The sequence below is a fragment of the Coffea eugenioides genome, chromosome 7 (genome assembly GCF_003713205.1).
Source record: "Coffea eugenioides isolate CCC68of chromosome 7, Ceug_1.0, whole genome shotgun sequence".
Taxonomy (NCBI): domain Eukaryota; kingdom Viridiplantae; phylum Streptophyta; class Magnoliopsida; order Gentianales; family Rubiaceae; genus Coffea; species Coffea eugenioides.
Window position 1 is genome coordinate 1,227,612 of NC_040041.1, and position 25,462 is coordinate 1,253,073.

General features: G+C 36.4%; 4 protein-coding genes across 5 annotated transcripts; 3 read left to right on the forward strand and 1 right to left on the reverse strand.

Moving 5' to 3' along the window:
- Window positions 1–427: 427 nt before the first annotated feature.
- On the forward strand, window positions 428–4,951 carry LOC113778064. The gene is made up of 10 exons (XM_027323325.1): window positions 428–561; window positions 1,432–1,648; window positions 2,310–2,467; window positions 2,553–2,698; window positions 3,060–3,122; window positions 3,198–3,290; window positions 3,556–3,717; window positions 3,809–3,915; window positions 4,116–4,234; window positions 4,333–4,951. The coding sequence occupies exons 1-10, from the start codon at window positions 447–449 to the stop codon at window positions 4,593–4,595; spliced, it is 1,443 nt and encodes a 480-aa protein (XP_027179126.1). The 5' UTR covers window positions 428–446; the 3' UTR covers window positions 4,596–4,951.
- A 3,043-nt stretch (window positions 4,952–7,994) lies between these two features.
- LOC113777747 (probable amino-acid acetyltransferase NAGS1, chloroplastic) lies at window positions 7,995–12,767 on the forward strand. Its single transcript, XM_027322935.1, has 10 exons — window positions 7,995–8,489; window positions 8,591–8,678; window positions 8,961–9,166; window positions 9,343–9,494; window positions 10,127–10,547; window positions 10,837–10,934; window positions 11,069–11,180; window positions 11,263–11,422; window positions 11,699–11,771; window positions 12,101–12,767. The coding sequence occupies exons 1-10, from the start codon at window positions 8,109–8,111 to the stop codon at window positions 12,249–12,251; spliced, it is 1,842 nt and encodes a 613-aa protein (XP_027178736.1). The 5' UTR covers window positions 7,995–8,108; the 3' UTR covers window positions 12,252–12,767.
- Window positions 12,768–13,313: 546 nt separating this feature from the next.
- LOC113777748 (NADH dehydrogenase [ubiquinone] iron-sulfur protein 4, mitochondrial) lies at window positions 13,314–16,195 on the reverse strand. The gene is made up of 5 exons (XM_027322937.1): window positions 15,855–16,195; window positions 15,363–15,451; window positions 14,481–14,610; window positions 14,139–14,168; window positions 13,314–13,565 (listed from the first exon to the last, which is right to left on the reverse strand). Exons 1-5 carry the CDS (start codon window positions 16,014–16,016, stop codon window positions 13,509–13,511), a joined length of 468 nt encoding a protein of 155 aa, XP_027178738.1. The 5' UTR covers window positions 16,017–16,195; the 3' UTR covers window positions 13,314–13,508.
- A 3,820-nt stretch (window positions 16,196–20,015) lies between these two features.
- On the forward strand, window positions 20,016–24,708 carry LOC113778570 (single myb histone 6). Of its 2 annotated transcripts, none has more exons than XM_027324010.1 (7): window positions 20,016–20,258; window positions 21,026–21,197; window positions 21,395–21,612; window positions 22,270–22,354; window positions 23,051–23,134; window positions 23,255–23,604; window positions 24,394–24,708. In XM_027324010.1, coding segments are annotated over exons 2-7 (888 nt in total). In that variant the 5' UTR covers window positions 20,016–20,258; window positions 21,026–21,047; the 3' UTR covers window positions 24,395–24,708. The 2 variants fall into 2 exon arrangements, with proteins under 2 accessions (XP_027179811.1, XP_027179812.1); XM_027324011.1 differs by having other exon boundaries at window positions 20,018–20,258; window positions 21,066–21,197.
- Window positions 24,709–25,462: the final 754 nt, after the last annotated feature.

Below are 25,462 nucleotides of genomic sequence, written 5' to 3' on the forward strand. Positions count from 1 at the left end.
TTGCATGTATTTCGGCTTTGGGTACTACTCCATAAATTATACGGCTAAGACGACAAAGAACTTAACATCGTCTAGCAAAGAAATACTTGAATCTATGATCCAAAAATTGAGAAAGAAATAGAATAGAATCACCATAAGGATAAAGTGCATGACATGTTCACAGATTTCTCTGTCTTTTGTTGTGGAATGCTTTGTTTCGACCATCCAGCCATAAATTTTGGGCCGATAAATTTCGGATATACCCAAGTAGTCCCTTCTCTGATGACTTGTATATGGGCTTACCGGTGAGGCGGGCAAAGTTTGGATCTGGTTTGGTTCCCAAGAGTAAATTGGTAGAGGCCCAACTAATTGAGGCCCCTTACTTTAGAACCGAAAAGAACAATAATACCCTCCTCCTGCCTTCGTATTTTCAACTGCTACCCTTTTCTACTCTAATCACAGAATACATGGCTACCGCTGCTGCAACCTCGACGCTTCGGGTCATTTTTCCCGTTGTATGGATCCTATTCACTTCAATTTCAATTCTTCCCTCCATTGTCTCTGCTAACGACCATACACTGGGTATGTTTCCCAAGATTCTAGGGCTTTGCATAAATTTTTTCCTTTGATGTTTATTAACCGCTTGTTTCTGAGCAAGAAAAAGTGACAGTGAGGAAAGTTAAATAAAGACTAGAAACTTGAGGGCTGGTTTTACTTTTTCGTGCAATTAAAGTATAACTGACCAGAGAAAAGTTTTTGGTGCTTGGATGTTAGGGCGGAAGAACTCGGAGCCGAATAACTTAGTCGTGGTAATATACTTTGTTGCAAAAAAACTTGGAAGAAGGAAGGGATGATGTGTTAAAAGTTTTAGTTAGTATCTTGATTTATAAGGCGTTTGTCGCTTGTCTGTAATTTCGTGAAAGTGCGTGCATTTTCATGAATCATTTCTTAATTCTTACGCTATTATGGATTTCTGCAGCTCGTATATAATATGGTATATATGCTAGCCTTTTGGGTATCACGAATTGTACTGCAGAAGGGGAATTTTTTTTTTTTTTTTTTGGGGTTATATCTCATTTACTGTAGACTAAGCTTTAAGTGCTTGTATCCATCTAGAAGTTTCAAATTTTGATACACAAGCACTTAGTGCTGCAATGCCTACACAGACCGGAAATGAATTTTTCCGCGAGGGGTGGGAGTGGCGCAACTCTATTTAACTGTTGAAACTGTTTTCTTTCTTCATGGTAATTATCTTGTTAAAATTCACCTCCAGGTTGTGTAAAATATGCATCCTGAAGTTGAAGTCTTAGAAGGGATCCCCAAACCCAAGTTTTGAATTGGTCTTACAGTGGATATATGCCAAATTTAAATGTCAAATCTCCTGGGCAGCTACTTGCCTGTGTTCTGTGACATTTTTTGTGCATGTATAACTGCTTGTTTTCATGCTTGCAGTTGTTACTGAGAATACAACGTTGCAGCTAATACCAAGCTTAATAGTTGACAAATCACCTGGTGTAAAACCTGGAACCAAAGTGCTTTGTGAAAGAGTTAAGGTTCAAGGTTTGTCGAGGCTGAAGCATTTGAAGAAGTTTCCCAATACTATCAGAGTGAAAGTTACATATGTAGGAAGCAGTGGTCGTCCACCCATTATTGAGGTTTGTTTCCACAGGTGCGTGATTTTGCATTTTGGTTTCAGTTACTGCATCCTTCTTATCTAGGTCGAAATTTGGATTTACTGCACATGTTTTTAATAACTAATTGTTTTAGGGCATTTGCCTATCGATTGCTTTACGTCAAAGCTTATTTTAGCTCAAGAAGACCTAAAAGTCTTTTAGCATCTCTACTAATCTGTTGGCAAAGAAGCTCCTTGTCGTTTTCCAGATATAGCAATACTGCTCATCAGTTGCCTTAATAATTATTTAGAAGTGTTCTTGAACTGAAAAGTATGTAATGGGTTCAATTAACTTGCCTTCCTATTGGAAGACATCTTTCTTTAGTAAATAATATTGAAATTAGCAATTTTTGGCTTGATCTTACACTAGAAGTAAAATAGTTCTCCTAGCAGTAAGAAGCCTGGCTGCTTACTGATTGCAGCTTAGAATTAGATAAGTAGTGGATGAAGACAGTGGCTGTGGTACTTGTTATTAAATTTTAACATGTTATACTTTGAATACCTTGCTAGGTTTGAGTTGTACATGGTATAAATGAATTTCTGTTTTTAATGTGCACATCCTATATGCTAGGTTTTGAGTTGTCCATATTATAAATGAATTTCTTTTTTAGTGTGCTCATGCTATATACTAGCTTTGAATTCTACTTTGATATTGCAGGAATTTGACTGTTGGTATAGGGATGTGCAATCAAAGCCAGTGGCAGAAACTTACCAAGGGGTCATGGATGAGATCAATGTCGCCATTTGATCACAAGTTCTTAGATATACGGCTAACAGGCTCCCCTACAGAATCTATTGAGGTTTCCCTTGATGAAGGTTGTTTTCTTAGGATCAAATGACTAAGTGACGCTCCTTTTAGTAATACTTTTATTTAACAAACCATTTGCAATCTTTTTTGCAGAAATTTTCTTCTATCGTGTTATATTCTTGGTTTTAGGAGTTATCATTATGATGTTGGCTTCCTTCCTTAGCAATTCCTTAGTTTTTTACTACAGTGGTGCAATGGCTGTGGGAATTCTTCTTGTGATATTAATGGTCCTGTACCAGGTAAGGTTCATTAGGTTTCTGGTAAATTTACCTTTATATTCATGGAAAATGAATGTCACACTGCAGTGATGTTCATACAAGATGAATTTCTATTTGACTGTAAATGTTCCTCAAGAACTTTGCACATTCCAACTTGATATTATAGACGAGCTTGTAGACAGGCATATAGGTATCAGTTGTAATGTTGCACTTAAAATGAAGGATCGCAATGGGCAGTTTGAATTAACATTTGATCTCTCTCTCTCTCTCTCTATATATATATATATATCTATGTATCTATCTCTCTGGATATGTAGACACACACACACACACACTTGTTGTTTTAAAGCTAACTATTGTTTTGCTAATATGCTGTCGACAGGGGATGAAGCTTCTTCCAACGGGCAGGAAGAATTCACTTGCGATAGTCCTGTATTCATCCATGGTCAGTATCAAACTTTATCTATTCTTTAGTGTGTGCAAATGAAGATTATGTTCAACCTTCTCAATTTATCTTCAGGTTGGTTTGGGCACTTTTCTACTTCGTTACTTGCCGAGATTGTTGCGTTCAATTCTCACTGAGATTGGTATTAGTGAAGACATGTACAATCCTGTATGTAAGTTCCCTATATTTTTTCTGATAGTTTACTTTACTTGTCTTTTGGCATTGAGAAACTGATTTAGTCTTTGAGACGGAAATTTTAAGTCTATTTTGCTCAGTCTCATCTCCAAGTTGACGGGTTTTCTTTGTTTCCTTTGAGGCCTTCAATCTCTATTTTAGCATTTTTATTTTTCAAATCCCTCGTATTGCTGATTTTTTTTACCTCCACTTCCAGTTTAGGATTAAAGTTATTGATGCATTTTGTCACTTTCTGCAGCTGGGAATATTGCTGCTGGTTTTTCTTGTCATTGCTGGAGCTTGGTTGGGCTTTTGGGTTGTCCGCAAACTTGTACTGACAGAAGATGGAAATATTGATGTTGGGGTATCTCATTTTGTAGCTTGGTCCATTCGGATTTTGGCTTCTGTTATGATTCTGCAGGTTTAGCTTCTCATCTGTGTTTTAGAGTTTGTTTGACCTTTCTTAGACTTCTGTTTGTTCTCTACCTGAGTACTGATTTCATATTCTTCAGAGTTCTATTGACCCTCTGCTAGCAGCAGAGGCATTGCTTTGTGGAATTTTTGTTGCAACAATCTTAAGGAGATTTACCCCTCTTGAGTTTCTGCAAGGCGTATACAGGTGAGTCACCTTATGAGTTCAGATTGCAATAGCCCTTTCTGGGTAGCTTCCATTTCATGTATTAGCTACCCATGTTGCATATGCCAAAATGCTTGGCATCATCCTCATTTTCAGCCAAGTAAGCATAATTTATGGTATTGAAATTTTTTTTAGTGTCTAATATGCTCTTTAATGGAAAAGTGCTTGCCAAATCCTTGCAGAAGGTTTCGCAGATTGAGAAAGTCCAAGCGCAAGATATTTCAGGATAAGTATGCATCACCAGTCAAAGAATCTCATGATTCTATGCCCTTCACTGAAGCCCCATCCAGCGCCTTGCAAGGTGGATTCACCTTTTGACACAACATTATTAATTTACACCCGAGACATATGCTAGCTCTCTTTCTTGCTTATTATTAATTATTTCCGCTTTTCCTTCAGGTTCTACCAGCATGTCTCCAAGGCAGTTGACAGACTCAGAAGCGTTCTACTCTACCTTTCATACCACTCCTTACCGAAGAAAAATTTCAAAGGATGAGTGGGACAAATTTACCAGAGATTCCACGAAGAAGGCACTGGAGAACCTGGTCTCTTCCCCAGATTTCAATATATGGGCTGCTGCTCATGCAGATAGACTTACTTTAGCCCCTAACAAAGAAGTTACCAGACCCAATTATCTGCAGAGGTTGTTCCACTGGCTTTGAGCTTTTAGTGACTGCAAGGTGGTGGCAAAGACGCGATATAGAGGGTATGTTGTTGAGCAAGGTGGCTGAGGGGATGGTGCGGCTCAACCAATACTGATCGTGTATTGTACATTAGTTGCTAGAATTGATTTTGTAGGTGATTATGGATTTAGTTTCTCGTTCTTTTTATATTATTAGACAGATTAACCATCTGATAGCGTGTACGTTCATTATCTACTTGGAACATCATGGATCGAGTGGCTTCTATTGGCATGTAAAAGATCAAATCAGCAGCAGTGACTCACTGATTCATGAAGTCAACTGTTACCTGTAAATGAAAACCTCCTTCCCCCGGCCTGACGATTTTATCTGCCTAATTCAGGTGTCTTTAGATTTTTGGCTTATCCATGAGCAAGATCTCCTATGGAGAAAAAAGATGAGGGGGTAAAACTACTAATGTGAAGCTACAATTGCTTTTCTTTTTCTTTTTATTCTGCCCCAAAAATCAAACTTGATTCGTTAGCCATTGAGGAATATTCTTCTCTCACTATTGACATTTCCTAGAGTTCCAATTTTGTGCTGGCCTTGTGCTTCTCGTTTCGCTGGAGGATTTGATGTGTTGCTGAGTCAAATAACGCATCTTTTTTTTAGTCCCCTAGAAGAAATCAGACGGATATAGCAATCAAAATTAAAAGCTACAAAAAAAGGAAAAAACTGTAATTTTCTATCGTACGAAAAAGGGCCAGTTCGTCAGATCTGCCATGATGATGCCTTAGAATATTCCTATCAAATAATTCACCCTTCCACTAAAGATGAAGAGCAGGATGGAAGATGTCCTTTGTGTATTAGACGGTTAGATCGCAATGGCCTTCAAAATTCTCGTCTAATGCCAAATTGATATATCGGAGGGCGAAGTTGAAATATTATGGCAGCATCGTCATGCAAATGCCCTGGAAACGACAACGTAACCTACTATCATCGAATCGAATAGTGTGTGAACTTTCCCGAAAATCAGGTTCAATTCGCAAGTCGATTGAAAATTTGAATTGAAACCCCATCATGGGCATCGCATTCGCAATCATAGAAACTGGTAGAAGGGAAGGAAGGCGCCTGTTCTCGAGATTTCCTTTCCTTCTCCGCAACTCAAATCAGCTAAACAAACAAATATAGCCAGCGTATTTTTTTTTTCCTTTTTTTGTCGTCAACTGATAATACTAATATATAGCCAGCGTATGATAAAGATCTTAGCACACCAACGGGTCGCTGCATATTTTTGCCACGACAAGACAGTGACACTCTCTGTAAGATTAAGCATTCTTATATCTCTTAATTAAAGCGGCAATTCCATAATAGCAGTAACAAAAAAGTACGTTGTTACTGCCTTCTTTCATCTTCAAGTTCGCACATACTCCTACTCCTACTTTGTTTGCTGCTTGTAATTTTTTCCATGGCCGTCTTGAACTCTACTCCTATAGTATCGGCCCATTTGATGGACAGAACCGACCTAAGATTGGGATCAACGTTGAGAGCAAAGGAGAGGGAAAGTTTCTGGTCCAAGTTGAGGTGCGGCAGCTGCAATGGCGACTGGGGAGCAAGTAGTGCTGCTGCTGCTACTACTAATGTGGCAGAGGAGCACTACGATAGTGATACTAATAATAATTCGTCAGAGAAGGATGAGAAATTGTTTGTGAAAATCATGAGGGAAGCTCAGCCCTACTTTGAGGCCCACAGGGGGAGCACCTTCGTCCTAGTTTTCTCAGCAGACATTGTTGACAGCCCTTTTCTGCCTTCCATACTCGATGTTGGTACCTGAACCTTTCCCTCCCCCCTCTTTTACGGATTTCTCTTTTTTTTTTGTCAATGACCTCAGACCAATCGATCGAATGAATCTTTAGAAGGAATTTAGCATATCCGGCCACAGCCGGAGAAATCTGTCCACTTTAAAGTTTAAATCAAAGGGAAGAAAAGGTATCCTGGTACCTTTTAGAACTTTAATTCTGGAGTAACTTGAACTCGTTTTCCGTCACCCGTGCTGTAATTCTGTAGTATTAATTTTTTAATCTTAGATGAATTTATCAAGTGTAACAAAATAATGGTTTAAAATCCGAGTGTAACTGTGTATTATAAAAAAATAAAAATTGATATTAAATAATTGCGATAATTAATTTGGTCCAAAGGTTAAAGTACCCTTAAATAAAAAAAAATGCGATGATTATAGGGGAATTGGTAGTGATGGAGGGAGGGTAATTTGCAACTGGCACTAGTAATTATAGTAAATCTAACCCGGAGCTTATTCCGGATGTAAAAGTTTACGCCTCAGTTTGTCCGTAGCGGCTAGGGATGGCAACGGGACGGGGTTGGGGCGGGGGACCCCTCCCCAATCCCTCGCTCCGCTGCCTACAAACTCCCCCCGCCTCCCACTCCCTCGATCCCGTCCCGCTTCTCCCACGGGGTTAATAAAATTTTTCCAGTTGAATTAATAAAATTTTATTATAGTTAAATTTTAATAAATAATCAAGTACTAAAATATCAACACATCATCAAGTTATTATTCATTTTAATTTTACAATTGAAACTCATAAAAACAATCAAACAAAAGTTATTTGAATACAATCCAACATGATGAAATAAATACAACTAAAATAATTAAGTTTTCACTTTTGGTACAAATACAATCACTAATTCATTATTGTGTTTGTGCTTTTTTTTTTTGAGAAAAAAGTGTTATTCTATTAAGTGTAATTAGAAATTTAGTATAAATGTATTAGTAAATTTAGTATAACTAATTAATAAATTCTATTAGTAGACATGTCTAATTATTCGTATAATTGATAATATCAATTATATTACATACACTAATATACATTATATAATACATCTAACTAATAATATCATTATCATAAGTTTATAACTAATTAAATTACATATTATATATAATTATATATATAATTTTTTTTTTGCGGGTGGCAGGGCGGAGGATGGGCCCCCGCCCCGTTTCTAAACTGGAGGAAAAAATTCCCCCCGCCCCCGCCCCACCCCCACCCCGAGAGCCCCCCGCGGGGCGGGTGCCCGCATTGCCATCCCTAGTAGCGGCTGAGCTTAGTCAGTGATTGGAGAGTACATGATAGGTAGGTGTTAGATAATTCTGGCGTAGCTATCTATTGATTGGCAAGGAAAACGCCGGTATGGGAACACCTCTCCCGAACGTAACGGCCAAAACACATATCGCATACGTAGAAATCAAGGTGGGGTCCACCCCTAGCCACGGTTTTTTTTTTTTAATAGTTTCTTTTTTTTTTTATCAGACTTTTGAAGTTAGTTAATTAAACTGTATTAATAGTAGTAGTATTTGTATTTCTCAACGCTCCGCGGCGCTGTAGATTAGACGTAAATTTAGTAAAATCACCGCCGCCGCCGCCGCCGCCTCCAGCCGGAACCGAATCCAATTCAGCAACTTAAGCTGGGAATAAAAAGGAAAGTAGTGATAAATTTGGGGTTTCATTTTTGCTTCAATATTCCAAGCTCTGAGTTTGCATGGCTGCCTCGTCTCCCAGCTCTTGCGTTCCTTCTCTCAGAAACCATCATCAGCAGCCACAATTCTATTGTCACCGCCCAAGTATTAGAAACCCTCGAATTTGGAATGTTTTCTCGGGGAAGCTCAGTCGATTCCCATCCTTTGTTATCTCGTCTTCAAAGGGTGGTCTTATTAATTCCGGGAGAAAACGGAACTTGATCAAATGCAATGTTTTAGAGGAGGAAAGCAGCGGCAGTAGTATTAATGCTAAAAAGGACGAGTCGTTCGTCGGGTTTTTTCGGGAAGCCTGGCCTTATTTTTTAGCTCACAGAGGCAGCACATTCGTCGTTTTAGTTTCAGCTGAAATTATTGATCGCTCTGATTTGGATCATATTCTCATGGCACGTCTTTCATTGCTCTCTCTCTCTCTCTCTCTCCGCCTTTATCTTTCCTCTTCCTTTAGTTTTGCTTGTATAAATAGCTGTAAACCTTCTTCTTGCAGGATATTTCGCTTCTTCATGGGCTGGGAATCAAATTTGTTCTGGTTCCAGGGACCCACGTGCAAATTGACAAGCTTTTGATTGAAAGAGGTTTCCAGTTGATTTCTTTCTCAATCTTATTATTTGCCTTGTTTTTGTTTCTCTGTCATTACGCCACTTCTGCTCACTTGTTTGGGTTGTCTTCTCTGCATCATAACGTATTAGTCCTGCCTTTTCTGGACGTTACTTTGTGTTTAACTTAGTTCTCAACAGACCATAAAAAGATATTCTTGTGGTTAATAGCTTTTAAGCAGCACTTTTGAAGCATTGGATTTTTACATTATTAAATGGTATTCTGAAATAGCATGTGCTTACTTGTCTTTTTGGTTGTAGGAAGAGAGGCCAAGTATGTTGGGCGCTACAGGATCACTGATTCCGATTCCCTCCAAGCAGCAATAGATGCTGCTGGCAGAATTCGTATCATGATTGAGGCAATGCTGTCTCCCGGACCTTCCTTGAGTGCTATTCGCCGACATGGAGATAATAGTCGTTTTCATGATGGTGTTAGTGTTGCAAGTGGTAACTTTCTCGCCGCAAAGGTGCGATTCCAAAGCTCAGTAACATCTGCATTCAGTTTCAACTTCCCCTGCATGCTGTGGGTGACCTTTCTAAATTAGTTGACAAGTTTTATCTAATGTATCTCTCCTAGATAACACTTTTTAACTTTTTATCAAAGACTCAAAGCAGTTTGTGTTTCTGAATTCTCTTTTGGCAGAGAAGAGGAGTTGTTGAGGGCACTGACTATGCGTCAACCGGTGAAGTAAAGAAGATAGATGTTTCTCGCATTCGTGAGAGGCTTGATCAGGATTGTATAGTGATCTTAAGCAATCTCGGTTATTCCAGCTCTGGAGAAGTGCTAAATTGCAAGTATGCTATTTGGCTTTTAGTAGGTATTTTTGTTGCCACTAACAAGATCTGATTCCCAAAAAAATTTCTACTTTAAGTTTCACCTAGATCCTCAGTACTGATTCTTAATTAATGATGTCTAAGTTGCTTCTTCTGACTTGTAATATTTTGAATATGTCATTTGTCCTTTGTGAAATAATTCTGATTAAATTACATTTATCTACCTGAAGTTCTTTAAGGATTAGTTAGGCATTTGCAGTGGTCATCTTAGAACTAGTATGGTGAAGCTTAGCAATGCTTATCTTGTTCAAAAGATTCAGGAGTTGAGAGTTGCCATTTTTAGATGTACTTGTACATGGATCGGACGTATCTCTTATTGACCACTCTCTCTCTCTCTCTCTCTCTCTCTCTCTCTCTCTCTCTCTCTGGTTCTAATTGGGCTACACATTAATCCAAGGATCTAAAGATCTGATCATTTTTATATCATTATGCTGCATTTGACACTTGCGGATACTCATACTGCAAAATTCTAATTAGGCTTGAATTGCTGGATCGTTTTCTAAACCGTTCTGCGATATTGCATTCATGAAACATATAAACTGTGTAAATGTCCAGAGTGTCGACACTAATGCCATCTTGGTTGCTAAATGCAGCACATATGAAGTTGCAACTGCCTGTGCCTTAGCTCTTGGTGCAGAAAAACTTATCTGCATCATAAATGGGCCAATTCTGGATGACAACAGACATCTTATTCGCTTCTTGACCCTTCAGGATGCAGACATGCTGATTCGTGAACGCGCTAAACAAAGTGAGACAGCTGCAAATTATGTAAAAGCCGTTGGGCAAGACGACCTGACTGGTTTGGGATGTAATGTTTCGCATGGAACATCACCTTCTTTAAACGAGAATGGTTTTAGCCATAAATATAGTGCAACATTTCAAAATGGTGTTGGCTTTGACAACGGCAATGGATTATGGTCTAGTGAACAAGGTTTTGCTATTGGAGGTCAAGAGAGGCTAAGCAGGCTAAATGGTTACCTTTCAGAATTAGCTGCTGCAGCTTTTGTTTGCAGAGTACGCCTCAGAATTATACTGACTCACAATAGCAGATTTCTTTAGTTAACTCTAACCAAGAACGTCATTCTGTTTACCATAGTAGTCATCAGCAGTGTTTTGCTTGATTGCTTTCAAAAATAAAAAGACCTTTTCTAAGCATTTAAATACTCCTCTTAATTTATATCCCTCTACCTCTTAACAGAAAATGACAGAGAGAAATTACATGAAAAGAACTATTTTTCTTCCCTCAAAAACATTTTTCATCATTTCCCTTCAGGTAATACTCTTTTGACTTTCTTTCCATCAGGGAGGAGTTCAGAGAGTTCATCTACTGGATGGCAAGATTGGTGGTGTTTTGCTCAAGGAGTTGTTTCAAAGAGATGGTGTAGGGACTATGGTGGCAAGGTAGGACATGTTTTGCAGTACTGTTGTACACAAAATCATTTCCTAGGTTTTGAATCAGTACCCCTTTAAACAATCAAAGCATTAGCTACTTAAGGAGATTTTCCCCCCAAGTTGACATTTGTTTTTTACCTCAGTGATCTTTATGAAGGAACACGAATGGCGAGGAAGACAGATATCCCTGGTATAAAACAGTTAATACAGCCTTTAGAAGAATCTGGCATATTGATCAGGAGGACGGAGGAAGAGGTTTACATTTATGCTTTTGTTGTACTAATATATACTACATCTTTTTTTCTTGAAATTAAATCATGTATTTTTTGCATTCCAGCTACTGGAAGCATTGGATTCCCTTATTGTTGTGGAAAGAGAAGGTCAAATAATTGCTAGCGCTGCTTTGTTTCCCTTTTTTAAAGAGAAGTGTGGGGAAGTTGCTGCAATTGCTGTTTCTCCTGACTGTCGTGGTCAAGGACAGGGTGACAAATTACTTGGTATGATAAGTTGTGTTTCTGCATTAAATAAATTATGGCTCTGGCATCTAGATGTCTGATTTGACAAATCTTTGTATGTGGCTTTTCAATTGTTGGTTGGATGGAAAATTTGGTTCATGAAAAATAAAAAGAGATGAAAATCAAACAGCAGATGATTAAGAATTTAGGGTCATGTTATCTCTTTAGGTTGCTTAGTGTTTTAAATCATCAGTTCTTTCTGAGAAATTTATGATGTTGCATCTTCATTGTTATAACTGATGTCTGTGCTATATGCAGATTACATTGAGAAAAAGGCATCTTCCCTTGGATTAGAAATACTTTTTCTACTAACAACTCGCACAGCAGATTGGTATGATCTATTTCTTTTTCTCTGTTATTGTGTAATACATACTCATGGTTTCAAGTAAGATGGAAAAGCAAGAGTATGAACAGTATACTCACCAAAATTGGAAGGCTTCTAGTACCAATTTAAATCTTCCGTTGTGGATGTAAGCATATTATCAGTAGCACAAGCTTAATTATGGTCACAAATGCAATCAATAAGTTCTTGTAGGCGCACTTATGCCCTGCTGCAGAGTCAAGATGGGTTTCTAAAATGGAGTTATTCATTGATAATGCATGTATTTGAGAGTGATTATTTTCATTTTGTGATTAATGGCTTTGCAATGTTTTCGACAGGTTTGTAAGGCGTGGCTTCTCTGAGTGTTCCATCGAACATATACCACAGGAGAGGCGGAAAAAGATCAACTTATCCCGCAGATCCAAGTATTATATGAAGAAGCTGCTACCTGACAGGAGTGGCATCCGTTTGGATGGTGCTTTTACTTGACTTGATATATAAATGGCGTTTGCGTTGGGATTGAATACAATTTGAAAGTTGCGAAGTGATGTAATTTTGTTGTAATACACATCATTTTACGGCTTTCTTCGGAAGCAAGACTGTAAGCCGGAGCCCTTAAAGTAGCTTCCTACGTTTCTTTTTATTTGTGGGAAAAATCGTCTATCTGTATTCATGGAACTGCGTCATCTGAGCCCAAATATACGGCTGATAGAGGCTGCTGGTGCTGGGTACAGCATTGGTCTCATCCATGAGTTGCAATTTGCACTCCATGGATGTCGGCATCCTAGTTCCTTTGTGTTGAGATTTGTTTGCCAGAAGTTCAAACAGCCCTCTCGAACCAGGTTTTCACAATTACGAAGCATGATAAACTTGTGCGAGAAGGAAGGTGAGCGGTACCCTGCTTCCTACCAGCTTTGAGAGTCTACTGAAATTCGGGCTCCTTGTTTTCTTATTTTATGTTCTTTTTCTTGTTAAATCTAAAGCTAATTTTAGGGTCCATCATCAGCTTTTCGCAACGTTGCGTAATTCTTGTATTTTGCATGAAAGCAGGTATAATAGACGAGGAAATTCGTGGCAAATCATTTCAGCAAGGAAAATAAATTGACTGATTTTTTGTTCAAGCTCTGAATCAGATGAATATTCCTACAATTTCCAGTTATCACGCCCATAGTATCTATCGAAATGGTCCACATACGCTTCCACGCGACTAGATGTGCCCTCTATCTTAAAAGGATCACAATAAGGACGAACGTTGGGCCAGCGCTGCAGGTTCATATTACAAAGTCATTGAAAACAAAAATATCTTCATCACATAACATGCGAAAACCAATACACCTGAGAATATTGCAGCACCAATACACCAAAGAAGCCGGCAGAATTTGTCGCAATGGATGGTAAACAAAAAGCAAGAAAGTAGAAGGTTTTAATTTGTTTGGATTGGCCTTTATTTCCCCAAATATATTTGCTTACATCATCGTTACAATTTTCAATACACTTTTTTACCTTTCCAATTACCTTTTCATCTCACATACATCACATCACAAAAAGTGCTACAGTAAAAATATCTCAAATAACTTACAATCCAAACAAACTCTTTATTCAATTCGAAATGGTCAATTGGATTGCAATCAGCCTAACGCGGCACATTAGTCCAGTTATATGCTACAAATAAGATCCAAGCCTGTGGCACAACGTAGACCTCGCCGCAGGTGTCCCAAGTAGGAAAGAAGCGATGGCAGAAAGAAATCAATTCTTTGTGTCTGGAGAGCCCTTCCATCTGAAGTTGTCTGCATACGCCTTGGGCTAGAGAAACAGGAAAACAATCAGCTGGCACCGGAAACTGAAGCTATTTAAGTTTTCAAAAACGAAATTAAGAGAACTATTAAGCTCCTATGAAGGCAGAAGCAGCAACAATGTATTGCATCTAATCAAAGTCATAAAGAATTATGCTCGTCTATGCATTGACCTATGTACTTGTAAGACACTAAATTACACTTTAGGCTATAGAAATGACGAGCATGGAGAAGGTGGAAGGGTGAAAGAACATGCATAAGATGCAATTCAATGCTTTTGACTAGTCAAACCAACACTTGATAACAATCATGTATCTAAATATGCTGATAAGGAGGTTATTCCCATATTATTGGGTTTTTTTTTGTGGGGGGGGGGGGGGGGGGGTTCGAAGGAAGTTCATGGAGCGGGAGCTACTCTTGACCAGATATTTGTTAAAGACAGGAACTGTAATGCTGCAAATGAAAAAGGCATTTCGTTTGGTAAAAGAATGCACTACTTATCAGCAAAAGATAAAGCCAGTTACTACATTTACATCCATTAGCTCATGTAAAGATATCATTCAGGTAAGCAGAAGTTTCACACCTTTAGCAATGGTGTATGACGCTTCTTAACCTGCAAATAAGAAGTCACGGAAACACAAAACATCAGACTACTAGCGAATTGACAGTTGACACCCAATATTGCAGAACAAAAAGGCTAAAAAGTAATGCCAGGAACTATTCAATTGTCCTGTAGTTATGACTACCTTGTACATATCACATATCACCACTTTATAGATCCAATTAATCACTCAATTCTCTGAAACCTCAAACACAATATTTACAAATTTAACTGCCTTTATTTTTGAAAACAGTTATTACTTCTTAACACAATTTACTAGGAAAAGGTATAGACCATCATAAAAAGAGAAGATTGTCCACATACCCTGTAATCCCAACCATGTCTTTGAGCAAATTCTATTGCAGCTTCTTCACTATCAAAACACAAAGCAGAATCACCTACATGGGCATATGGATCCCCCGTGGATGTCCAACCCATCAGTGGATTTTCCCATCTAGATATGACAGAAACAATACAAATTTGAATAAAGATCATCTTTATCATTCATCATACTCAGGAGCCATCCATGAAGAGGAAACTGCAGTGTTTCCTAAAGGGGAATCAAGATTCAATGTGCAGTGATCTGTTAGTTAGTGACCAAAGAGGTAAGTGTTTCCTATATCATAACAGAGCAAGCACCACCTTTCCACATTCAGAAAGAAGGCATTACTACGCTACTTTTGTCTGATAAATGCAACAAACAAGAAACTATACTGAAGTTAAACTAGTAACGGTGCCAATGCACTAAGAAGCGGGTCATTAGCTGCAAAGCTCAAAAACTATGTGGTAACTAAGACACAAGTTCAAAAGTGTCTAATTAGTAGTACTACAGATCATCTGATATGTATCTGAAACTCTCTCTCCCTCCACCACACCCCCCCCCCCCCCAAAAAAAAAAAAAAAATCCCTTTTTTCCCTTTTTGGTAAAAGGCTTTTTCTTAAAAATAAACAACATGAAGATTGTTAATTGAAGTGTCAAGGCCCAAATTTTTAATAACCAGATAGAAGTTGGTGCAATCTGTTTTAAATTGGCAAATAAACTGCAATATATTTTACTAACATCTTAGTCAGAACTGAACAACTATAGCACTGAGAAACCAATAAATCAACTGAAACAAAATGTGCATTTAGAGGTCACATATCTGTCAAAACTTCCTTGAAACCCTCATAACAAACAAATAGAAAGGTACAGAAAATAAAACCTACTTCTGAGTAGACACGAAGTTGATCTTCCATTTTCCAACTTTTCCTGATCCTTGCTGACTCGCAGTTCGAGCTGGTGAATAAATTAGAACCTGCCATGAAATTATTGAACGTATTCTTTAAATTTTGGACTCCCAAATGAAAATAATGCCACAAACAATTACATTTATGAAAAGATAACTACTCCTTTTTTCCCTTATGCACCTTTAAATATTAAAATGATTATGAGTTTATATTTCATAACCCACAGCCTGCAAGATTAAACTTTTAATGCATGAAAGAAACTTAGTCATATGATATCAACTATAGCAACAATAGAAGCTCTTTAATCAATTTATACACAAAAATAAAGAAAATATTCAGTGGTCCACTGAAATCCCTAGCTCAGATATCGATTGAATTACTTGATTTTTCATTTAAAATTACCTCCATTAACTGACTATAACTGAAAAATATTTGGAGAAAAAAAAAACACGTTAGCAGAAAAGAGTATACCCGTCTGCGAAGATGTTCTTCGGGGATGCCAGAGACCATGCCGATTTCTCCAGGTTTGGTCTCCACCAATGCGTCTGAGGCGAATGGTCTCGACAGTGGGGTCAGGAAAGATGGATAGGCTTGACGAGATCGGCTAGCGAGGCGTAGAAGGGAGCTCGCCATTTTTCCAATGCCGGAGGTTCCTATCTGGCCGGTGCAGGGATTGACTGAATTTTTTGGTGTATCAGATCAAAATGATACGCAAGAGCAGTGAGGGCGACAAAAGGGGAATAAGTGAAAAATTTTGGGAACTTATGTTTTGCATTGCATTTTATGTTTGCCCCAAAGCGCAATTGAAAATTATGCTCCCCAGTAGTTTAATAACATGCAGCTCTGTTTGGATAGAGGATTATTAGCCAAAATTTATTTGCTTACATCATCATTACAATTTCCAACACACCTTTTTATCTTCCCAATTACCTTTTTATCTCACATACATCACATCACAAAAAGTGCTACAGTAAAAATATCTCAAATAATTTACAATCCAAACAGCTAGTAGTGATTTGTAACTGCGTTTGCTGATTTTTAGCTTCAAGAATGCTCGAGGAATGACTAAACATTCCCGCTTGACAAATGAGTTTTTTGAGTGTTTGTCTAAAATTTTATTATAATTTACTGTAAAAGTTGTAGAAAAAAATTTTTAAATATGTAAATTTTTAAATATTTTGAAATGTATAATTTAAAATTTTTGAGAAGTTTTTTTAGATTACTGTAGTTAAAGTTGTTAAAAAACTTATAGCAGACAAACTTGGCAAAAAACTTGCTTGCCAAACAAGGCCAAACTAATTTGTTATCTTTTAAACTCTCAATTTTATTATTATTATAAAAATCAATTTTTACCTAATCACTTGCTCACATTTTGCCAATATGACAATTCATAATTATCCTAAATATTGTAACTGCTAAATTACTATAATCATATAAACCAAACTTCTTTCATGAAATTTTTATATAAATTTTTTGTATGTTACAAACAAAATTTATATAAAATTAATTTATTTTAATTATTTTCTAATTACATGCACATTGAGTGTGCTCTTGAAACTAGCAGTATAATTCTTAACCATCAAAAACTTCTGGAAAAGCTTTTTTTTTTTTTTTTTGTGAAACAAGTTTAGTAACACTTTTTTTTTTATTGATTTCAGAACTTGATAAATGCCTTTTGTTTTATAAGTTACTACAATATATTATACTACTAAGTATTACCCATAGTTGATGTTATGGTAATTTTGGGATTATTAGACTCAAAAATTGGGCTGAGGGAAATTTTGAAATTATTTTTTTGTTTTCCATGTGTTGTTATTTTTGGAGAAGTATACTTGCAAAAATATATATCCTTTTTTTTTACGTTTAGATGCGCCAGGACGTGGAACAATATTTGAAACAAATATTAGTTATGCATAAGCATTCATGATGACGAATTTATTGAAAACCTTATACTCAACTGATTTTCAAGACCTGATTTTAGGTTTTAATTTTGAAAAAGTATTTAGTTGTCTTCTTAACTGTTTTTAACATTCAAATTTTGAACTTTTTAAGCTTCAAAAAATTGAAAATTAGAAGCATACATTTTTTTATAGGTGGCAAACCAATCCACTTAACTAAATTTACTCATACCCACCCATGAATAGATGGGTATGGGTATCTTAAATTTTTATATATGGGTATAAATGGATTACCCAATAATACCCATTTAATAAATTGGTATTAATGGGTTACCCATCAAACCCAATTAACCCATTTAGAAGTCTCTTCTCCCAAATCTCTTCTCTTCCCTCACCCATTTTTTTTTCAAAATTGTTGTTTTGTCATGATGTTAACTACTTTTGTTTCATTATTATTATTATTATTTGTTGGTTTTATCTTATTATTTTATTTTATCTTAGTTTGTTAGTTTGCTCATTTTTCAGCATTATCAATTTATGATAAATTTTAGGCTATTTTCTTATCTTTCTAAAATGAAGTTTTAAATTTATATATGAAAATAATGTTAAGGATTCAAAATTTTTGGTTTAAGTTTTATATTAACTTTTATAGTACGTAGTTCAAATTTTTATATTCTTATTATTCAATTATTAAATAATATGTAAATTTGCTTCAGAAAGTATAAATGGAAAAAAATTGGTAATTAGGCTTATTGAGCATTACAAGTAGATATTTAAAACTAATGATGGATACAAAGAGCGGTATAAATTGATAACTTAGTTTGCAAAAATGAATTTAAATGAGTTTACAAAAAATTAAAATAAATGGGTAATTGGGTTACCCAATTCATTTTTTAACTTACCCATATATACCCATCTAATTAGATGGGTATAAATGGGTTGACTCACTTATACCCATTATCCATTTTACCCAATCCAAACCCGCCCAAGTCACCCATTTTGACACCTCTAATTTTTTAACTCTAATTTTCCAAAATCAGGTTCTAGACAATGAGAAACACTTGAGAACAAGTCTAGAGTCAATGGGGGCAAAGTCGAGCCTTGGTCTTGTACTGGTTCAAATCTCATATATGAGGTTTTGATGATTCTGTGAGTTTATTAGGTATATAATTGGGTTAGAGTTGTAATTTCCACTGGTTATGAGTTAATTTTTTAGTTGTGTTACTTTCACTATCGTGGTTCTCTTCTCTCTTTGTAATCTATTTTAAAATTAAAAAAGTCTTAAATCTACAAACCCATTAATTGGATCACAAAGCGTACAAGTTAGTTGGCATCTTCTAATAGACACCAACATTTGGAAAGAAATCAAGCAAAAAATTAGGACTACAAACCAATAAAGAAATTTTTTCTATTAAAAGAAAGAAAGGGAATTAATTGCCTGAAAAATATTATGGCAGTCAAAATGTCAAATGCAATGAACAACGGAAATATACTACAAGTTATAATTTTAATACATTCAATCAAATTAATTATCTTTTAATGTAGATTGACATAATCCACGTGGTTGAAGCCGAGGTATCAAATACAAAAAATCAAAATTAGAGGACAATATATTGAATGTGACAATAGGGTTATTCTCTATTGATTATTTTAATTGATTATATATTTTAATTTTAGATAATCAGTTTCTGTGATATTCTTGATTTTTTTGTTTTGTATTTTGATTACAAATCTTTTAATGATTAAAAAAGGTTAAAATATATAATCACACAAATAGTAGTTTTTGCTGATTTTGCTCATTCTCTCTAATCAATTTCTATAACTAAATTTTATAATATCTAAAGCAACCAAGAATAAAATCTAGAGTTATAACATTGAGTTTTGTAAGTTAGCTGGCAAACAAACCCATTTAACTAAGTTTACCCATAGCCGTCCATGAATAGATAGGTATAGGTATGTTAAATTTTTACATATGGGTATAAATGGATTACCCAATAATACCCATTTAATTATTGGGTAACCCATCAAAGTCAATTAATCCATTTAGAATTGTCTTCCCCCAAACTTCCTCACTTTCCCCACCCATTAACTTGCTCATTTTTCACCATTACCAATTTATGACAAGTTTTAGCCTCTTTTCTTATTTTTCCAAAATGAAATTTTAAATTTACACACGAAAAAATGCTAGAGATTCAAAATTTTTGATTAAGTTTTTATATTAACTTTTATAGTACTTAGTTCAAATTTTTATATTCTTATTATTTAATTATTAAATAGTATGCAATTTTGCGACATAGAGTACACATGGAAAAAAAATTGATAATTAGATTTATTGAGCATTATAAATAAATATTTAAAACTAATGATGAGTGCAAAGGATGGTATAAATTGATAACTTAGTTTGCAAAAATGAATTTAAATGAATTTACAAAAAGTTAAAATAAATGGGTTATAAATGGGTAATTGGGTTACCTAATTCATTTTTTGACTTACCCATTTATACCCATATAATTAAATGGATATAAATGGATTGACTCACTTATACCTATTACCCATTTTACCTAACCCAAATCCGTCCAAATCACCCATTTTGATACCTCTTAAAACTGAGATATATTAAATTCGAATCCTTTCATTTATATTTTAAAAAAAATAAAAGAGAAATAGAAACAACGGAATTGAAAAGGGGAGGACTCGAACCCCCATTAAATAATGGGGGCCAAAATTTCATTTCTTTCCCACTGAATAAAGAGAATTGCCGCAAGCCCGCGACAGCTGTTGGCTTTGGAGTTAGTACGTACGCACACACTCACTCTCCTTTTAGGGTTTCATTTTTTATGTTCTGTGTTTTTGGGTCGGTGTTAATTCCCCTGGCGGAGGAGAAAGACTGCTGTGATGGTTTAATAACGATATGAAGGAGAAGCGTCGCGTTTGATTTACCATCACTGCATTCTTTCGCAGCCCTTGGCTTTCCCGGGTATGCTAAACCAGCAACTTTCAATTTACGTACTCTTTTTCGTCTGGGCTAATCTAGAAAGCATACTGCTGCTGCTGGATGTTATTTTTGTTAAATTATTGCTTGATGTTGTTTTACTTTATTGCAAATTGTTATAGTGAGCGTTGGTAAGTTTTGCAACCAATAATATTTCTTCTTTGATGACACGTGCATGTGCTTGAAGAATTGTACAATTGTTTTTTTTTAATCTCATTGAAGTGGACAGTTTTTCAACTAAACGATTTGTTTCTTCGGTAATTTCATTAATTCCTAAATTTTTTCATTTTAGGATTTTGAGCATTACAAACTCTGCTGGTTAGACAAGATAATATCTTGAATAGCTTTCCAAGTTTAGTGACATGTAAGATTAACACATGGCCCTGGATTTTTTTTATTACTATTTTTTTGTTGAGTAAAATTTTTAAGGTTTTTCGAAAGAGACATACAATCTCATAATTAAATATTGAGAAGCGTAGGGACTGGCCACAGCTTTAACTACTTGTGCCGTTCCTGAAGGTACTGGGGTTCATGAACTATCTACTACATTTGAATTAAGTTGCTTTCCGTATCATCAGTTTTGTATTCTTAAAATGTTTTAACTCCATCAATTTCATGGATAACGATTTTCAAATCTCATCTTTTATTCATTTCTGATGATTTAACTGCTTCTTAAGCTAGCTTAGTCTCTCTTTCAGTATAATTTACAGTATGATGTAGCTATGTGAGGTGCAATTCTCTGTAATTTACAGAAGTATCTTGGATACCTGTTTGATGGGTGCCCCTAAGCAGAAGTGGACTCCAGAAGAAGAAGCAGCCCTTAAAGCTGGCATTGCAAAGTATGGTGTAGGCAAATGGAGTACAATTCTTAAAGATCCGGAGTTCAGTGCAGTCTTGCGCTCACGCTCAAATGTGGATCTTAAGGTACATATGTTGAGCATTTTGTCTGTATTCTCTTTTATTCATTGACAGAAGTTTAATATCTAAATGTAGTTGCTTGGTAAGCTAAATATCAGTTATACTGATTTTGCTAATGCATCATTGTGCTTTGTGATTTCTGCAATCTTGCTTCTCTGACATGTTGGTGGAAGGTGCTGATTTTAAGGCTTTGGACTTGACAGGATAAATGGAGAAACATAAATGTGATGGCCAATGGGTGGGGCTCTCGGCAGAGAGGTAGGCCTGGATATAAAATTGCTCAGCAGACTGCCAAGCTTGAGGATATTACTAGGGACCTTAGCCCTGTGGTTACTAATGTTCCAGAACTTGTTGATGCTGAACCTCTTTCAGTAATCAGTGTAAAAGAGCCAAACTCCAGCTCCAAAACGCCAATTTCAAGGTTATATGACTATTTGTACATTGGACTGGGCTCAGTTCGTGTGATACGTTGAAGTCATACCAGAGATAACTCTTGTTTTTGACATCCTTCCCGGAGAACTCCTGTGAATAGAATGCATAATTATGCCATAACTCTTGCAAATTATGTTCTCATTGTTGTGGATCTAACTGTTTTGAGGTTATATGCATGTGCTATCAACATCTTTATCAAAAGCTCCATGGTTACTAAGAGATCTTTGCATTTAGTCTTTTCCTTAATTTTTTTTTGGGAATGGATTTTGTCCAGCTCATGCATTATGTCTCTTGGGCAGGAGATGTGCTTGTTTCACGTTTGTAGTTAATCAATCTGCTACAGTGGATTAGAAAGTTTGTCCAGTTATTCTTGATTTGACTTGATGCAGAAGTTCTGAACTGGATTTGGTATTGATTTCAATATAAAGATGATTAAATTGGATTAAAAACTAAAGTTTGTTATGATCTAAAAGGTTGGAAGGAAAAAATTTCGAATATACAATGACACAGCTTGGATGATCTTTGTATTGGAGGGAATTCAATAAAGAAATTCTATGCTTAATTTCCTTCTTGTTTTTGTTTTTTCCTTTTCTCAAATTGATGTCTTTACTGATCAAATTGTTGACTTGAATTTAAATTGACACAGGTTGGATGATCTTATATTGGAGGCTATTGCAAAGTTGAAGGAACCCCGTGGTTCTAACCGGGCTGCAATTTCTCTGTACATAGAGGTTATATTAATGAAGAATACTGGTCTTTAGAAAAAGTCATTGGGTAGCAGCACTTCTGATTTTCCCATGGTTATAAATTTTGAGGGTGTTAAGGTTGTTTTAGCTGTATAATTAAAAATGGCATCTGAGTATTACATGGAAATGTTGCTGTTTCCTTTTAGAATTTCTCTAACTATATGGTTGTTGATCTTCAGTTGATTTTTTTAGTATTACATGGAAATGTTGCTGTTTCCTTTTAGAATTTCTCTAACTTTATGGTTGTTGATCTTCACTTGATTTTGTTTTTGATTTCTCATGGAAATATACAATATCTGCTTGTTTAAAAGTGCCATCACTTCATGGATGATGATCTTGGACTTGAAAGTGCCACCAGTTAATGGATGATAATATTGCTTTATGAATCATGTTTCCTTTGGTTTGTGGAAGTTATTCTTCTGCCAATTCATAGTTTTTCATGGATCACTGCCATCTTATACTTTTGCTTGGGAGAGCTATGCAATTTGTATTGCATCTTTGGTTCATGTACTGGATATGTACTAGTAAACCATGTCCCTTTCAATTTTAACACATTTGGGTTTGAAATACTGGACAGAAAAGCATTGCACAGGGTGTTATGAAATATATGTGCTACATTCTAGTTCTGCCCTTTATCTCATTCAATCTGAATGTTGACATTATTGCTTTTCTTCTCTGCAGGAGCGTTACTTGACTCCTCCAAATTTTGAGAGACTGTTAGCTGCAAACTTGAAGCTTTTAACAGAAAAAGGGCGACTGATTAAGGTAACCCATGTTGTCGGTGGAGCAATATTCCATGGACAGTTTTTGGCTATAAGATGAAAATTCTTTGCTTTTAACCCATTCATGTGGTTTGAGATCATTGAATCGATGTTGAATTGATAGGTAAAGCATCAGTACAGGATTGCTCCAACTTCAGCCACTATTGATTTAGGGATAGACCCTCCTCCTTTGCTTTTGGAGGTAGTGCAAAAGGACTCTTCAAACGGAGAGAAGAAAGGAACCAAAGTTCTGACTAAAGCTCAGATTGATGCTGAACTGGAGAGGTTGAGGAGCATGACAGCAGCGGAGGCTGCTGCAGCTGCTGCACAAGCAGTTGCAGAAGCAGAAGCTGCAATAGCAGAGGCTGAGGTGGCTGCAAGGGAAGCTGAAGAGGCAGAAGCAGAGGCAGAAGCGGCACAGTGTTTTGCTGAAGCAGCATTGAAGGCATTGAAGTGTAGAACTGTTCTTGTCTGGTAAACTCAATGCCAAAAAGTCATATATTGTTCTGCCTTTTGTCATACCTGTGTTATTTTAGCTGGAAGATGAATTGGGCATTAAATGGTGGTTTAGCTGTACCCTTGGCATTCCGATTTTAGCTGTACAATTTCTGTTAATTTCAAGTTTTGGTTGGCACTGTGTCATAATAGTTGTACCTGTGCTGAGATGGGTGCTTAACCATAATGCTGTCTGGAGCTAGTTGAAGGGGTTTTTATTCATTTTCTGATGTATTCGCTGATTCAATGTCCTTGATCTTTTGCCCCTGCGTAATGACTAGGGGTAGGATGTTGCTCTTGTGATCACGTGCTATATGCATATGAGGTTCACTCATAGCTAAAGGCATAGGCCTTCCCCCCACATTTCTTAGATTATTGTGCTGCAGAGCAGGCTAAATGCTAACTGAAGACCACTAAGTAAATAGCTAAATGGGTCTAAGTATAAGCAGTCAAGGGTGTCAAATTCCTGTTCATATATACAGTTCAACCATCCAAACACCTTCACTTAGTCTGACATGACTATTCATGTAGCCTTTCGGTATTTGCCATGTGTTCCTGTGCATGTTGGGTGTATCCTTTTTTACTCGATTGGAAATCAATTTGCATAAAAAGGAAAGCTTATTGAATTTAGTTCGGGCTATGGTTGTTTTTGAGTGAAGAACCTTGTTCATAAGTAGAAACTGCATTGTACATTACGTTTCTCTTATCAATTTTGTCAAATAGACAGAAACTTGCTTTGCTGAACTAATAGCAGTTTTCCTCTTGCAGATTGTCTCGCCCTTTGATCATTGGAACTCAGCCATGCCCTGACAATGGTTACTCCCTTCTTGCCCCCTCTTCTGCAAGCATGTTAATAATTGTAGATATAGCTAGTTTTGTAAATCTGAAGGGGGTTTTTGTCCATAGTGTTTGGATTATTATTAGCTTCTCTTTGATAGATTTTACAATGAAAATGGAAGGAGAGAGTTTAAATATAGTTTCAGATGCTTAACTGGAAATATGAGCAACGGACATTGTGGCCCTTCATTGAAGCGAAGCACTGCATCTTTTATGTCTCTGAGCCACATACTTGTGTTCTTTTCATTTGGGTACGCTGAATTGTAGTTTCGTGTTCTTAGTCCACCTCTATGCACCTTCCTCCTTGTTTGGGAGGGTTTCCTGGCCGCACTCTCTGCTGGTTACATCCCTTGGCGCCTAATTTATGCGCTACCTACCGTCTAAGATTAAGGGGTGCCAAATTGCACGAGGCTAATTGCTTGCTAATTTCTCTCAAATGTCAATTAGCTTTAATAAAAGGAACTCAAAGAGGATAATGTACCAGGAAAGAAAGATGCGTCTCCCTCATGACCCGTAACATGCAGGCAGACTGGAAAGTGATTAAAATTTACCGAACTCCTGTACGAATTTAAGATTCTTCTTTTCTTGACCACTTCTTTTTACTACTTTCATGGAACTAAAATCAGATCTTACTTCATAGATTAATAGTGGACATGGATTAGCTAAGTTTGTCATGCATTTGTGTTGTCATTGGCATATATCTTGAGAAATAAAACAGGTCCATCTACGAATTGCCGAGTCCAAGTCCATTCAAAAGTCAATGTTGAACCGAAAGAACAGCGTACTGCACAAAACTGCCGGTAAGAAGTTCTGAATTTTTTATTCTTCATTTCATAGGAAAACTAATATATTCAAAAATCAGAGTATTTTTCAGGCTTTACTTGCAATGAACCAAGTTATTTTGAGTCGAGGACAATTACTTCATCACTTGCAGTTCTTAACAGAAGCAAAAAAAAATGTGTTAGGCTCCTCTGAACTATAATATGAAATGGTTAATCGT